Below are 13,319 nucleotides of genomic sequence, written 5' to 3'. Positions count from 1 at the left end.
TTCATGCAAATTCCTGGAATTTTACTTTCCGAGGCCGGATGTCCCACCCCTGACACAGGCCTGTTTGTGTCATGGTTTGGAGTGTGATCGATGACCGGACACTTATGATGAGTGTTAACATGGAAAGACGAGTCGAACCTGTAATGCCGAAGCTTGCGAATGAGCACCAAATGCACATTCTCTGCTTGGCTCCTGATTCCTCGGCAACCCAACACCCTTGTTATTATTACACCTTTCCTAATTAATAGGTCGGTTTATAATAGCTTCCTTCCTCCATGAATTTCAAGGATGGCCCATTTACCCAGAAGTCATTTGTGGGTCCTCACTGCCACCTTGTGGATCTGTTTTTCCCCCACCCCAATTCTCTGTACATTTCCATTCCCACTCCTCTTGAAATGAATGGAACGAAAGATCACCTTCATAAACGGACAACGGCGAGTGTATTTTGTGGTATTAACCGCTGATCCCAAAACCAGCTCCCCGATATCCGAGACGGAAATAAACGACATTTTAAATGCAGACTTTTCTTGTCTCTTAATTCACCTGAATAAGCCGCCACCTCCCCCACATCCCCCCTCCCTCTCTCCTTCACCCACTGTGTTGCTCATGGCATCAAACTTCAGGTCCGCGTTCGTGACCGGGGTCCAGATCACCGGAGGTATAAAACCCAGGGACCCTCGACACTTGGGAAAAGTCACAAAGCGGGCAAACTGGGAGGACGAGGCGGGTCCGCGGCACCGTGCAGCCACACGGGGAAGGGCTTTCGCGTGGCTCCGGTGACAATAAATAAGGCTTCAAACACCACCGACCCCGCACCTATTTGGACACAACAAAACGAAAAAAAAAAAAGAAAAGGGTGGGAGGGTGGGTGGGCGGGCGGGCGGGTGGGTGCGGGGGGTGGGGGGGGGTCACCTTGCGTGGATTACAGCAGAGATCTGACGCTCCAAACGGTTTCTTTTTGTCCTGGAATCTCTCCTCCTGCAGCTCTTCAATTGGCTTTTTTTTTTTTTTTTAATTTTTCATCCCGTTTCTGCACCTGTTCACCTGGACTAACCCTGACAGGTAAGAGGCTTTATGGGATGTATGTGTTAACTCTGGAAACTATCAGCTTTATTTGTTAGGAGGGGACTGGGGTTGTTATTGGAGATGCTCTAACAGGTGTTATAAGATTTGCTTAGTCTCTTTTTTTTCCCCCATTATATTCCAAAATCTTTAATCGGGTGTCTTGGATGCACGGTATCTGCCGTGCACACATGCACCCGAGCAGATCTTGAAGATGATCACTCAGTGCTGCGTCTGCTGTAAACAATTAACCTGTAAATATGCTGGTGCGCGGGGTTGCGGCGCGTCTTTCGTCCGTGACATTGACCCGCTTCACGGTCAATCATCATTTAAAATCTCCCCGAATTGCTCTTTGTTGTCCCCATAACCCCGTTAACACAAAAGACACCCATCGTCAATCTTCTGGAGTGGAATACCCTCAACTATTGACAGGTTTAGTGCTGTGTTCATCTTCTCACAACAGTGTAAATTTCCAAATGTGAAGTGATGATTCTACATGTTCTATCCCTCGGTGAGAGCTGCTGATGTGTTGGACACCAGTCTCTATGGATCCAGAGCCAGTTACAGCCATGTCCGATTATCCATCACCCACACTGACCAGGCTCATGGGATGAGAGGAATGTGTTGCTGCCACAGGGGCTGCATTTCAATTCTCAAGCTGAATTGTTTATTATCTGTAATGTGCATTATTCCATGATATATTATTCAAGCTGCCTGTGTGTTTGGCTGATCTACAGTCGGATGGTTAAATTTAGACTTGAAACCTGGTTGTGCCATCACCGCCCACGGCGTGTGGTTTAGTTGAACGTCTCTATCCACAGTATAGGGCGCAGGGCTTCACCACCATGGATGAAATGCACCTCAAATAACTCAGAATGCCTACGGATTAGACTTTTTTTTTTTTTCTTTTCCACCTTGAATAATGTAAGATATCTCCCAAAAAAAGTGACTCTAAAGTAGGGAGTTTTGCAGGGTCTCAGGGGGTGATGGCGGCGTCTGCACCCTCCTCCTCCTCCACCTCCTCCGGCTGCGATCCGGATCCCACCTCGACACATTTACGACCACCGGGCTCAAGTAGGTCCTTCATCCCTGATAAAAAATGCAATTTTACCTGTGCTGTTTACTCCGTGGATGAAAGCATTAATCATTTGCGTCGGAGAGCAATATAATATAAAGAAATAAATACAAAATGAAAAAATAAAAAAACGGTGCTATTGGAAATGCGCAACGGACCTCCCGCATCATGATGGACGGCCGTGTCAGAGATGATGTGTTCTAGCAGCACTGAGCTGAGGGTATCAGCCTTGCGGCATGATGTCCATCAATTAATTATTTTTAAGATCGGATAATTTTATTATTATTATTATCATTATCATTATCATTATTATTATTATTATTATTATTTATGCATTATTTATTGTATTATTTATTGTATTCTTATTAGTTGTCGTTTTATTGTATGTGTGATTTATTGTATTATTATTATTATTATTATTATCATCTTCTTCTTCTTCTTCTTCCTCCTCAGAGGTAGGATACCACAGCCATTATTGTTTTGTTTTTTTATCATTATTTTTGATTTACCACATCTTGTTTTGTGTTTCACAATTTTGGAATAAAAATCCCCTTTAATCGCGCCTGATAATTGGCTTTGTGCAGCTGTCACAATGGGAATGACATCATTGTGACGTCCACCGAAGGGAGGAGGACCACGGTGCGTTCATACTGTTTCACGGGTCTGAACCTTCAAATACATGCATACATTTCCTAATTCATTGTAATAGCTGTAAAAGGATGTTTCATAGACCCGCATATTCCCCGCAAAAATTGCGCGTGCATGTATTTTATGAATGTGATCAAACTTAAAATAATAATAATAATAATCATAATATTATTAATAATAATAATAATAATAATAATAATAAATAACAAAGCATTTGATGAAAACGCACGACGTCGAAACGACGTGAGGCCTGACGCAGGGAAACGCTCAGAGCGATGGGGCCCAGTGGCAGCTGAAGAAACAATCCAATCCCCCCCCCCCCCACAAAAAAAAGTGTTTATTTTTTCCATTGAATTTTTCTTGTCCATCTAACCGACATGGATTGAAATGAAAGGGGTTTAAGTGGGCTGCGCCTCCAATGAGCTGAGGAGGAGGTTTAATGATGTGATGTGATCTAATGATCCAAAGCAAGGGTTAAATTGGAGTGTGTGTGTGTGTGTGTGTGTGTGTGTGTGTGTGTGGGGTTGCGGGGGGGGGGGTGGGGTGGAGGTTCCCCCCCCGCAACCCCAACCAAACCCTCCACCAAATTGTACCTTTTGAGACTTTCCCCTCCGCCGTGTGACGGCTGCAAGCCCTTGATAACGCACCGGTTCTTTATCTGTCGCCGCAGCCGGCCCCTGTCTCCCGGCGCCTGCGTTTTAACCGCCGTCCCTCCGCTCAATTAGGGCAATAAATCCGAAGGGCGGGGTGATTAACGCTCGGTCTTCACCCGCCGCCCGTGGACGCCGGCGCACAAGCGGCGTCCGCGAGCACCGCGTCCAGACGCCGGGATGCGGGGGCGCCGCGTTAGGAACGCGGAAACAAGCGCGTTAGTCCCTGTTGAATCGGGGGGCGCGTCCCGCTCTGACCGACTTCTCCGAACCATTCAAGGCTACGACGCGTGGTGTGGAGTGGCCCACGGCTGCACCAGGAAGCTGGGCATGAAGATATGTGGTAGGTTTGGCTTTTTGTTATGCACCACGCCGGATTTATTTTTCTTGCTCAGATTGTTCAGAATGTGATTTTGAATTTCATGGAAACTAAATACAATGCTGGATTATCCGTTTCAAGTGTGAGCTACCGTTAGGCCATCTAAACATTTATGAATATTGTGCTTAGTTATAGGCCATTTGAACTGGAGGGGCGGATTAGCAGCGTTGGGATTTGACGAAATAATATCTCTCTTTATATATATATATATATTGTAAATTAACATGTAGCACACTTCAAGCGATAAACAATTTCATAAAGTAAAACAACACCGACACTACATATAAACGTTTTTATTTGTGTCCGACACGCACTGAAAGCATCTGAATGCATTTGGGAAGACGCGTTTTTTTCTTAGAATTTGGATATTAAATTGCATTGGGAAAAAAAGTCATAAAAAAGTGTTAATTGCAATCTGCTTTTACGGCTATTTAATAATCAGCTATTAGCCAGGTTTGAATCAATTAACCCCGATGTCAAGTCCTTATGCTGAAATTGCCATCTCAAATACTGAGGTGGGGAGAGGTGAGGGAGGGTCCTCGTTTATTGAAAATGATTTCAAGAAACGCTGATGAGGCTGCCCCCCCCCCCCCCCCCCCCCAAAAAAAAAACGAACTAAAAAACGTCAATGACACACACTTCCACAGTGAGCCTTTAACACACACACACACACACACACGTACACACACACACACACACACACACACACACACAAAGAAAAAAAAAGAGTATTGACGTGATTCACATTAATCAACGTCCACTTTCCACTCAAACTGTTAAATCTTCCTCTAGGCTTTATCTGTCCGCCCCTGCCCACTGTTGTGGAATAAGAATTTACTACCACACAACAGCTATTTCTTTTTTTTTTTTGCCAGCTTGAAGTTTAGTGCTGATGTCACCTGGCTCTGCCTCCTGCCAACTCTTCCCTCCCATAAATAGGATTCTCCGGACGGGATCATGGACGTTTTATTATAGTGCAGCAACAAGCAGCGCTCGCTCCGGGGACAGTGGAGGGATAAAATATCACTGTTAACAGAATTATTATCGTTGCACATCGGCGTCGGCGGCCTGGGAAGCTGTGCCGTCGACATGTACGGGCGTTGCCACGACTCCGTTGAATCCCCTCCGTCCTGTGAGCGTCTAGGATTTCTGCAGAAGAACAACAACCTGGAGGAGAAAAGCAGCAGCGGGAGTTCCTTCAAGGAGCGAGGATCCTGTGACAACAGCGACAGGGGGCCCCGGTTCAGACGCACCGAGACGGACTTCTCCAACCTGTTTGCAAGAGGTAGGATGAACAGAGCATTTCATCCGAGTTGCTGTTGTTATTACTCTTTTTTTGATAGATTAAGAAAAAAAAAAAATATATATATATATATATTTCCAAATAAATTCGCGCATTTATTGGAAATAAGAAGATTCCCACTTTTTAAACTAATTTGGTGATTTGTTTGTCATCGGCCTGTTATTACTCTGTTTAAAAGGAGAGTACATTTAATCATACCTATATTTGCCAAGGAAGAAAAACCAGCAATAATTGAGGTTCAAACCTTTCGTGTATGGTTCACAGTAAGACCTCCAAAAAAACAACATATGGTAACAAATAGCAGCAGATTTGGCCTTGGTCCACAGTGTTTAATGAATACATGTCTTGTTGAAAACAGAAACCATAGCCATTTGTTCTAGAATTGTTGTGTGACGTTTTGTTGAAATTAATTGTGGTCCTGCAACCTTTTTGTTTTCTGTGGAATGAATTAGACCGATGAGGTTTCCTGTAGGCCTGTGTGATTACCAATTGTGGTGCAATTAAGCATTTGGAACAATGTGGAATAGGGCCCCCTAAGGAATCAATGTCACATGTTATAAGGAAATCAATGGAAAGGCAATACTGGATCTTAATCACACCACTGTTGCAAATGCAAATACAGCACAATGAGTAACAAAGCCAATTTCCTTTTGCACCATAGATTTATTACCTGCCAAAAATGGGGAGGAACAAACCATGCAGTTCTTGCTGGAAATTTTCGACATACTCACAAACTACGTTCGGAAGACCTTTGACCGGTCCACGAAGGTCCTGGACTTCCACCACCCCCACCAGCTGCTGGAGGGCATGGAGGGCTTCAACCTGGAGCTCTCCGACCAGCCCGAGTCCCTGGAGCAGATCCTGGTGGACTGCAGGGACACCCTGAAGTATGGGGTCAGAACGGGTGAGAACAGAGGCCGGTGGAACAATGGGAACCTCAAAAATGTGTCGGTGGTGTTTTTAACATCTGCGCGGTTGTCCTCGCAGGTCACCCCAGGTTCTTTAACCAGCTGTCCACTGGACTGGACATTATTGGGTTGGCAGGTGAATGGCTGACATCCACAGCCAACACGAACATGTGAGTGCTTTACGGTTATGTAGAGGGGTAACACTTCTTTCCAATTAACACTTTTTGAAACTGCTATAAAAAAGTAGTCAGCTCTTCAATTTTAAACAGGACAAAATGGAGTCAGATTAATAAAATAACTTTAAAAACAATTAGAGACACCAGACTGAGGATGCATTCTGTTTATAAGAGTCTAGTGAGATGCCTAGATGATCTTATTTTTCATTTGTCTAAATAGCCCCAGAATATTGGTATTTTGAGTCGATCAGATCCCTGATAGTTACATAATTAAGGACTTACACAGCAAATACACAGCAAAACGAAATAGATTCCCTGATACATTTTCCAATATTATCATTACTGGTTTGGCAGATAATAGTGGCCTGCAGGCACGCCAAATTGCATATTGATTATTGTTATGTTTAATGTTGTACTAGTTCCAGCTTGGTAACAATCCCATGAGCAGAAAAGTAACTCCATGGAGATAAAATGGACCCAGTGGGAATAACCATCATAGGAATTCAATGGGCCTATTTGTTTTCTACAGTAAAGATGATGTCAGCCTCCTCAAAAGATCTGGGCCTTGTCTTGAACAATCAACTGCTGAGATAAAAAAAAAAAAAGTAATGTACGGCTGCAGCCTTGAACAATCTGTTCTATCAGGTTCCTGGCTGTGCCTGCCATGCACATAAAACCCCATAAAAGCTGCTTAACAATCTATGCCGGACCAACTCATGGGTCTGGCCCATTGGTATTCTTTTGCACCATTTAACTGGGAGGACGGAGTATGTGAATGAAAATATTCCCATTACATTTTCATCATCCAAATGGTTATGCATAACTTTTAACCATTGTGTGCAGATGTGACCTGTGTGTTCAAAATCTCCATTAGGACACAGAATGAAACATATCAACACAACATAACATAGCACTGCTGAAGGTTGGCAATACATTCCCCATGAGACTATTTAAACTTGCTATCAATCCTCATAATCAATTCAAATAATATTGTGCCAGAATCTATCTGCTTTGAAGTTATATGTCCTCTGTTACCCAAAATGCCTAGAACAGATAAGAAGCATTTCTAGAGAAATTCATTACAGTATGGATGTCGGCACTGATGACTTGAACCTAGGGCTGGAGGTTGCTTACGTTTTTGTGATTAGCATTTATTAATTGCTCCATCAACACAAATTACCCCCGGTGGCTCCTGATTGACGTTAATAAGTTGACAATCATATCTGCCGCTTACACAAAATCACAATTAGATCGTCCCCACCTCACCTGAATGACTGCAATGAAATTTGTTTTGGGGCATCTGAGAACTTGTGATGTTACACATTTCCTTTACAAGATTGTGATTGTGAATGCATTAGAAAACAATGCTGTGGGGAATATGTAAAGTGCTCAAATTATACATTAATTACTGACTTGGATTACCCAAAGACAAAGACAGTTATTGAATTATTAGAATAGGAATATTGTTATGAAAACATAATTTGCTGTAATTCTTAGGTTATTCTACTTTGCTTCAGGTGAGATGATTTTTGCAGTTTTTTATTTTACTGTAAAATAAAATTTAAAAAATCATAAAATAACTATATGCCAATGAGAACACTAATATCTTTTATACTATAAAAATAATAAAAGAGCAGAATCACTAAACTGCAAATGAAAATTACAGAGAAATGTCACATAAGAAAAAAAAACTAGCACTATATACAATACTGTTTATATGCATTGCTATTCATAAAAAGTCATATTTTGGCCTGCTGTTTTTACCAGGTTTACCTATGAGATTGCTCCTGTGTTTGTGCTCATGGAGCAGCTGACTCTGAAAAAGATGAGAGAGATTGTCGGCTGGCCGGGTGGTGACGGAGATGGGATATTTTCCCCAGGTAGGGATTTGGAATTGCTGATTTGGGGATTGATTTGTTTCCATAATCTGCATAACTGTGTTAACTCACAATACCTGTATTGTGCCTAATGAGCGACTCCATCCGATTTCTTCAGGAGGCGCAATATCCAACATGTACAGTGTGATGATTGCAAGATACAAGTACTTTCCTGAGGTCAAGACCAAAGGCATGGCTGCCGCCCCCAGGCTGGTCCTCTTCACCTCAGAACATGTAAGACATTTAAAATGTTCATGTTTATAGACCTTGTTTAGACCTGGCATCTATCCGGCCAGTATCCAGATGGACCCGCATTGTGTCCACATACAATCTGCTGCTACAACGACGAGTACCTCCATCAAATAGGAATTACTGTGTCAGGAGTGACTTTAAACTCAAACAAAACAAAACCATTGCAACTAACAAACCATCGTCCCTGCAGAGTCACTACTCCATCAAAAAGGCCAGTGCAGCCCTGGGTTTTGGAACTGAGAATCTGATCCTTCTGAGCACCGACGAGAGGTTTGTACAAAAGCAGTATGCACATAACTCATACATTATAATAATAATAATAATAATAATGCACATAACGTACTATTTATTAGATTCAAATGGCTCTTTGAATTACCATGTCAATTCACTCTGTAGAGGGAGAGTCATTCCAGCTGATTTGGAAGCCAAGGTCATAGCAGCCAAGCAGAAGGTGATCTTTTTTAATTGTTATGATTTATATTTATCGCTATATTTATTTATTTATTTATTTGTTTGTTTGTTTATTTGTTTTTTTATTCATCCATTTGTTTATTTATTCATCCATTTGTTTATCTATCTATCTATCTATCTATCTATCTGTCTGTCTGTCTGTCTGTCTGTCTGTCTGTCTGTCTGTCTGTCTGTCTGTCTGTCTGTCTGTGTGTCTGTCTGTCTGTCTGGACTAAGGGGACGGTAGCTCAGGAGGTAGAGCTGGTCGTCTAGTAATCTAAAGGTTGCTGGTTTGATCCCAGGCTCCTCCTGCTAGCATGCTGTAGTGTCCTTGAGCAAGACACTTAACCCCTCATTGCTCCTGACGGCTGTGTCCGTCGGTGTTTGAATAATTGTAAGTCGCTTTGGATAAAAGCGTCTGCTAAATGTAATGTCCGACTGTCTATCTATCTATTTATTTGCTTACTTACTTACTTATGTGCTTGCTTTTTAAATTATTTATTTGTCTATCTAACTATTTATTTACTTATTTATCTATATATTTATTGTAGCAGTAATAGTAGTAGTAGCAGTAGTAGTAGTAGTAGTAGTAGCAGTAGCAGTAGTAGTAGTTGTAGTAGTAGTTGTAGTAGAAGTCGCAGTAGTAGTAGTAATAGTAGCAGTAGTAGGAGTAGTAGAAGTAGTAGTAGTTGCAGCAGTAGTAGTAGTAGCAGTCGTAGCAGCAGTAGTAGTAATAGTCGTAGTAGTGGTAGTAGCAGTATTAGTAGTAGTAGCAGTAGTAGTAGTAGCTACGGAAAGTGAAACCTTACATACAGGATACAGTGTTGGCAGTACACAGAGAGCAACTTGTGGAATAAGCAGCAGCAGTGTGCTGGAGAACAGCACCGAGGTTATCTCCATAAGGTTAATGCTTCTGTCCGCTCCAATGTGATGCCGGACCCTCTTCCTCTGAAGCACAAGACTCCAAAACAAATCCTCCCGAGGCATAAACTGATCGGACGTACCCGACACTGAGCGCCGCTCGGAAAGCGGCTGCATCGCCCAACAGCGAATTGTCTGAGAGACGTGTCTTTGACGTCGGACGATTTCGGCCTGGAATGGTAACAGCCTCTCTCTCTCTCTCTCTCTCTCTCTCCCCCTCTCTGTCTCTCGTCACCCAGGGCTACGTCCCGATGTTTGTGAACGCCACCGGCGGCTCCACCGTCTACGGGGCCTTCGACCCCATCAACGACATCGCAGACATCTGTGAGAAATACAACATGTGGCTCCACGTGGACGTAAGGAAACGAAAGGGCCGTCTTGAGTTTGGACCGTCGCCGTCAATCATTGTCGGCGTCGTTATCCATGTCATTGTTCTAAAGACTATAAACCCTCCAGGGTGCGTGGGGCGGCGGTCTGCTGATGTCCAGGAAGCACAGGCATAAATTGAGCGGAATCGAGAGGTAAAACAACAGCCCGGTTGAAGGCTGTTGCGGCCGGTCAGCGACGTACACATGGCCTTTTCTTATATCAGGCTCCGCCCCCTGGGTTACCACCCCCAGCCCATCCCCTGCAGCGTGCTGACTGTTTTAAATATCCACGCAGGGCCAACTCCGTCACCTGGAACCCTCATAAGATGATGGGAGTCCCGCTGCAGTGCTCTGCCATCCTGGTCAGGGAGAAGGTACGACTGTTATCGTCCGTGTGTTCGGCTCACACACACACACACACACACACACACACACACACACACACACACACACACGGATGCAACCGGTCGCTCCCATGGAAGTCTCTTTTTTCTGCATATTTGGTCCATCGCAGGGCGTTTTGCAGGGCTGCAACTCCATGTGCGCCGGCTACCTGTTCCAGCCCGACAAACAGTACGACGTCACGTACGACACAGGCGACAAGGCCATCCAGTGCGGACGCCACGTCGACATCTTCAAGTTTTGGCTCATGTGGAAGGCAAAGGTGTGGGTCCATCGGCTGCGTTGACCATAATAACCTTTGACCGGTTGACATTCCCAGTTCTCAATGCTTTTTCCAAAAACCTCTCCACCTCTCTTAGGGAACCGTAGGGTTTGAACAGCATATCGACAAATGCCTGGATCTGTCTGCGTATCTCTACAATAAAATCAGGAACCGAGAGGGCTACGAGATGGTGTTTCAAGGAGAGGTGAGATTAATGCTCCCCTTCTTCTGCAGATGTTCGCCGTGTTTCAATTCAACCATAAGGCCAGAGCTCCTCAGCTGAGGTATTCTACTGAGCCTGCTGCGGCGTAGACTGTTTTGCCGACATCACAGTTCTAATGGTTGTCGGAGCCAAAGTCAGACTTAGAATACTCTGCAGAGAAGGACACCTAATTGTAGACTAATTAGACTGATAGACTAATTGTGCTTACTTTTTTTTGTGTGCGTGTTTAACAGCCCATTTTACAACATGTTGAGAATTTAGCACATTGCTCGGATGTTGACGCAGAAGTTTGGAATGGCGATAAAAAAGCGATTGTGGTAATGAGTTTGAGTCTCCGTTTCTGTCCGACAGCCGCAGCACACCAATGTGTGCTTCTGGTACATTCCACCGAGCCTCCGTGGCGTGCCGGACGGCAACGAGAGGCGGGAGAGGCTGCACAAGGTACTGACTCTTTGTCATCATCATCATCATGTTCAAAACATGATGATGATGATGATGATGATTGAGCTGATGATGATGATGATGACCATGATTCAGCGTGTAGGCAAAAAAAAAAAAAAAAAAAAAACCCAGCAGATTTCAATTCAAATGTGACCTTTCAGGGTACATTGTGCTCATAATGACTGCCTTATGGGGTGTTTTCTGCAGAAATCTCCATGATAAGGTGAATTTTCCACGACATTTACAGTAAAAAAAGAAAAAAAAAAAGACTCATAATGACCCTGTAACATCAGGACGTGGAGACACCCAGTAAAATGTTTCGCGTTTGGATACAAAATACCCTCCATTTCTCACTTTCTGGCTCCAGACCTGATGTGGTTCAGATGTAAATGGAGTGATGCTGATGATCCTTGTTTTAGGTGTTTTTGGTGATCTATTTCCTCCCTCCGTAAACACAGGTGGCCCCAAAGATCAAGGCCATGATGATGGAGTGCGGGACCACCATGGTGGGCTACCAGCCACAGGGAAACAAGGTCAACTTTTTCCGCATGGTCATCTCCAACAGTGCCGCCACCAGGTCTGATATCGACTTCCTGATCGATGAGATTGAGCGACTGGGCAATGATTTGTAAACGCCCGTCCTGTATTTATCAGCGGCTAATCCATAGATGAAAGGTTTGCGTCCCATTATTTCACACTCTCGGGGGTAAACGCGACACAACACGTCGGAACCTGGAAAAAGAATCCTGCCAGAGTCTGCCAGCACACGGGCATTCTTGCTGTTCTTGCTATTTTTTTAAAGGGAAAATAAAACACTTTCAGTGAAACAGACCAAAGGGATTCAAGATGGCTGAAATATTGTCTCCTCCCTTAATAAAAAAATATGCAATAGTGAGAAAAACGGGGGTGGGGGAAAAGTGAGTAAAAAAAGCGAGTACTTGAGTGATTCTTTTAGCAGTGGACATAAAGGTTTTACTGTTGTACAGCACAGTCTTAAAAGGTCAGCATTTGAAAAGTACATTAAAATCAAATGATGTTTTGCTCAGTGCAAAGTAGCAAAGTTTTTGGTGTCGACCTACACAGTATTAATGTAACATACAGTATATGCAGTATATATATATATATGATATAATGTACTGACTGTTGGTGCTGTGTGTTGTCTATGTGATTACCAAGCCAGATGCATATTGTACCCCTAGCTGTTCCTAAATAAATATAGTATACAACCTCCAGAGGGAGGGAATGTAGAGCACAGTCATTGTAACAGGAAGTGTAATCACTATGTTTTTAGAGTCGATAATCTTTTGTCTAGACCGTGTATAGTCCTGTTACATTGCTTTTGTGACAAATCTGTCCTAGTTTTACTATGAACAATACATTAAGTCAAGCAGATAGAACGTAAGATTGAACCTTTGGCTTATAAGTGGGAATTGGTTGTTCAATAGATCCATTTTTAACGTCTCCTCATTTATATAAAAAAAAAACAACAACACGAGTGTTTTAAATGATATACGGTATAGGTCCTTTTTGTGTATTTGTGAACCAAAGAAGGCTATAGTTACAACTGTGTATATGTTCCTGGCTCTAACCATAAGCTATGGCTAGATTAAGTGATTTCTATTTTACTCACCGCCCTTAACCTTAGTGCAATCTATGTTGTGTAAGTGTGCGACATCGTTGTGGATAATGAGTGAATGTCGTAGCGTCCAGCCGTGCTGCTGCTAGAGCTTTGGTAATGATGAAAAAAAAAAAATTAAAAAAAATTAAAAAAATAAGCACAATGCTTAACAATGACCTGGGGCGGCGTTCCCCCTACGGACGTATGATTGTCTGTACCATAGATATAATGTATTTTAAACTGCTGGCATTATCTGAGCTTCAAGGTTTTATTTCCTTCAGTATTTAAACGGTCTATTCAAACC

General features: G+C 43.1%; 1 protein-coding gene across 1 annotated transcript; it reads left to right on the top strand.

Moving 5' to 3' along the window:
- Nucleotides 1–2,048: 2,048 nt before the first annotated feature.
- LOC307243836 (glutamate decarboxylase 1) lies at nucleotides 2,049–12,029 on the top strand (the record flags this gene model as incomplete). Its single annotated transcript, XM_080018798.1, has 16 exons — nucleotides 2,049–2,136; nucleotides 3,716–3,778; nucleotides 4,959–5,099; nucleotides 5,779–6,021; nucleotides 6,105–6,195; nucleotides 7,969–8,081; nucleotides 8,197–8,312; nucleotides 8,521–8,600; nucleotides 8,727–8,781; nucleotides 9,941–10,057; nucleotides 10,158–10,222; nucleotides 10,365–10,443; nucleotides 10,584–10,733; nucleotides 10,831–10,938; nucleotides 11,308–11,397; nucleotides 11,856–12,029. The coding sequence occupies 16 exons, from the start codon at nucleotides 2,049–2,051 to the stop codon at nucleotides 12,027–12,029; spliced, it is 1,773 nt and encodes a 590-aa protein (XP_079874924.1).
- Between the last annotated feature and the right edge of the window lie 1,290 nt (nucleotides 12,030–13,319).

The sequence above is a fragment of the Zeus faber genome (genome assembly GCF_960531495.2).
Source record: "Zeus faber genome assembly, chromosome: 18".
Classification (NCBI taxonomy): domain Eukaryota; kingdom Metazoa; phylum Chordata; class Actinopteri; order Zeiformes; family Zeidae; genus Zeus; species Zeus faber.
This window is presented reverse-complemented; position numbering and strand designations above follow the sequence as displayed.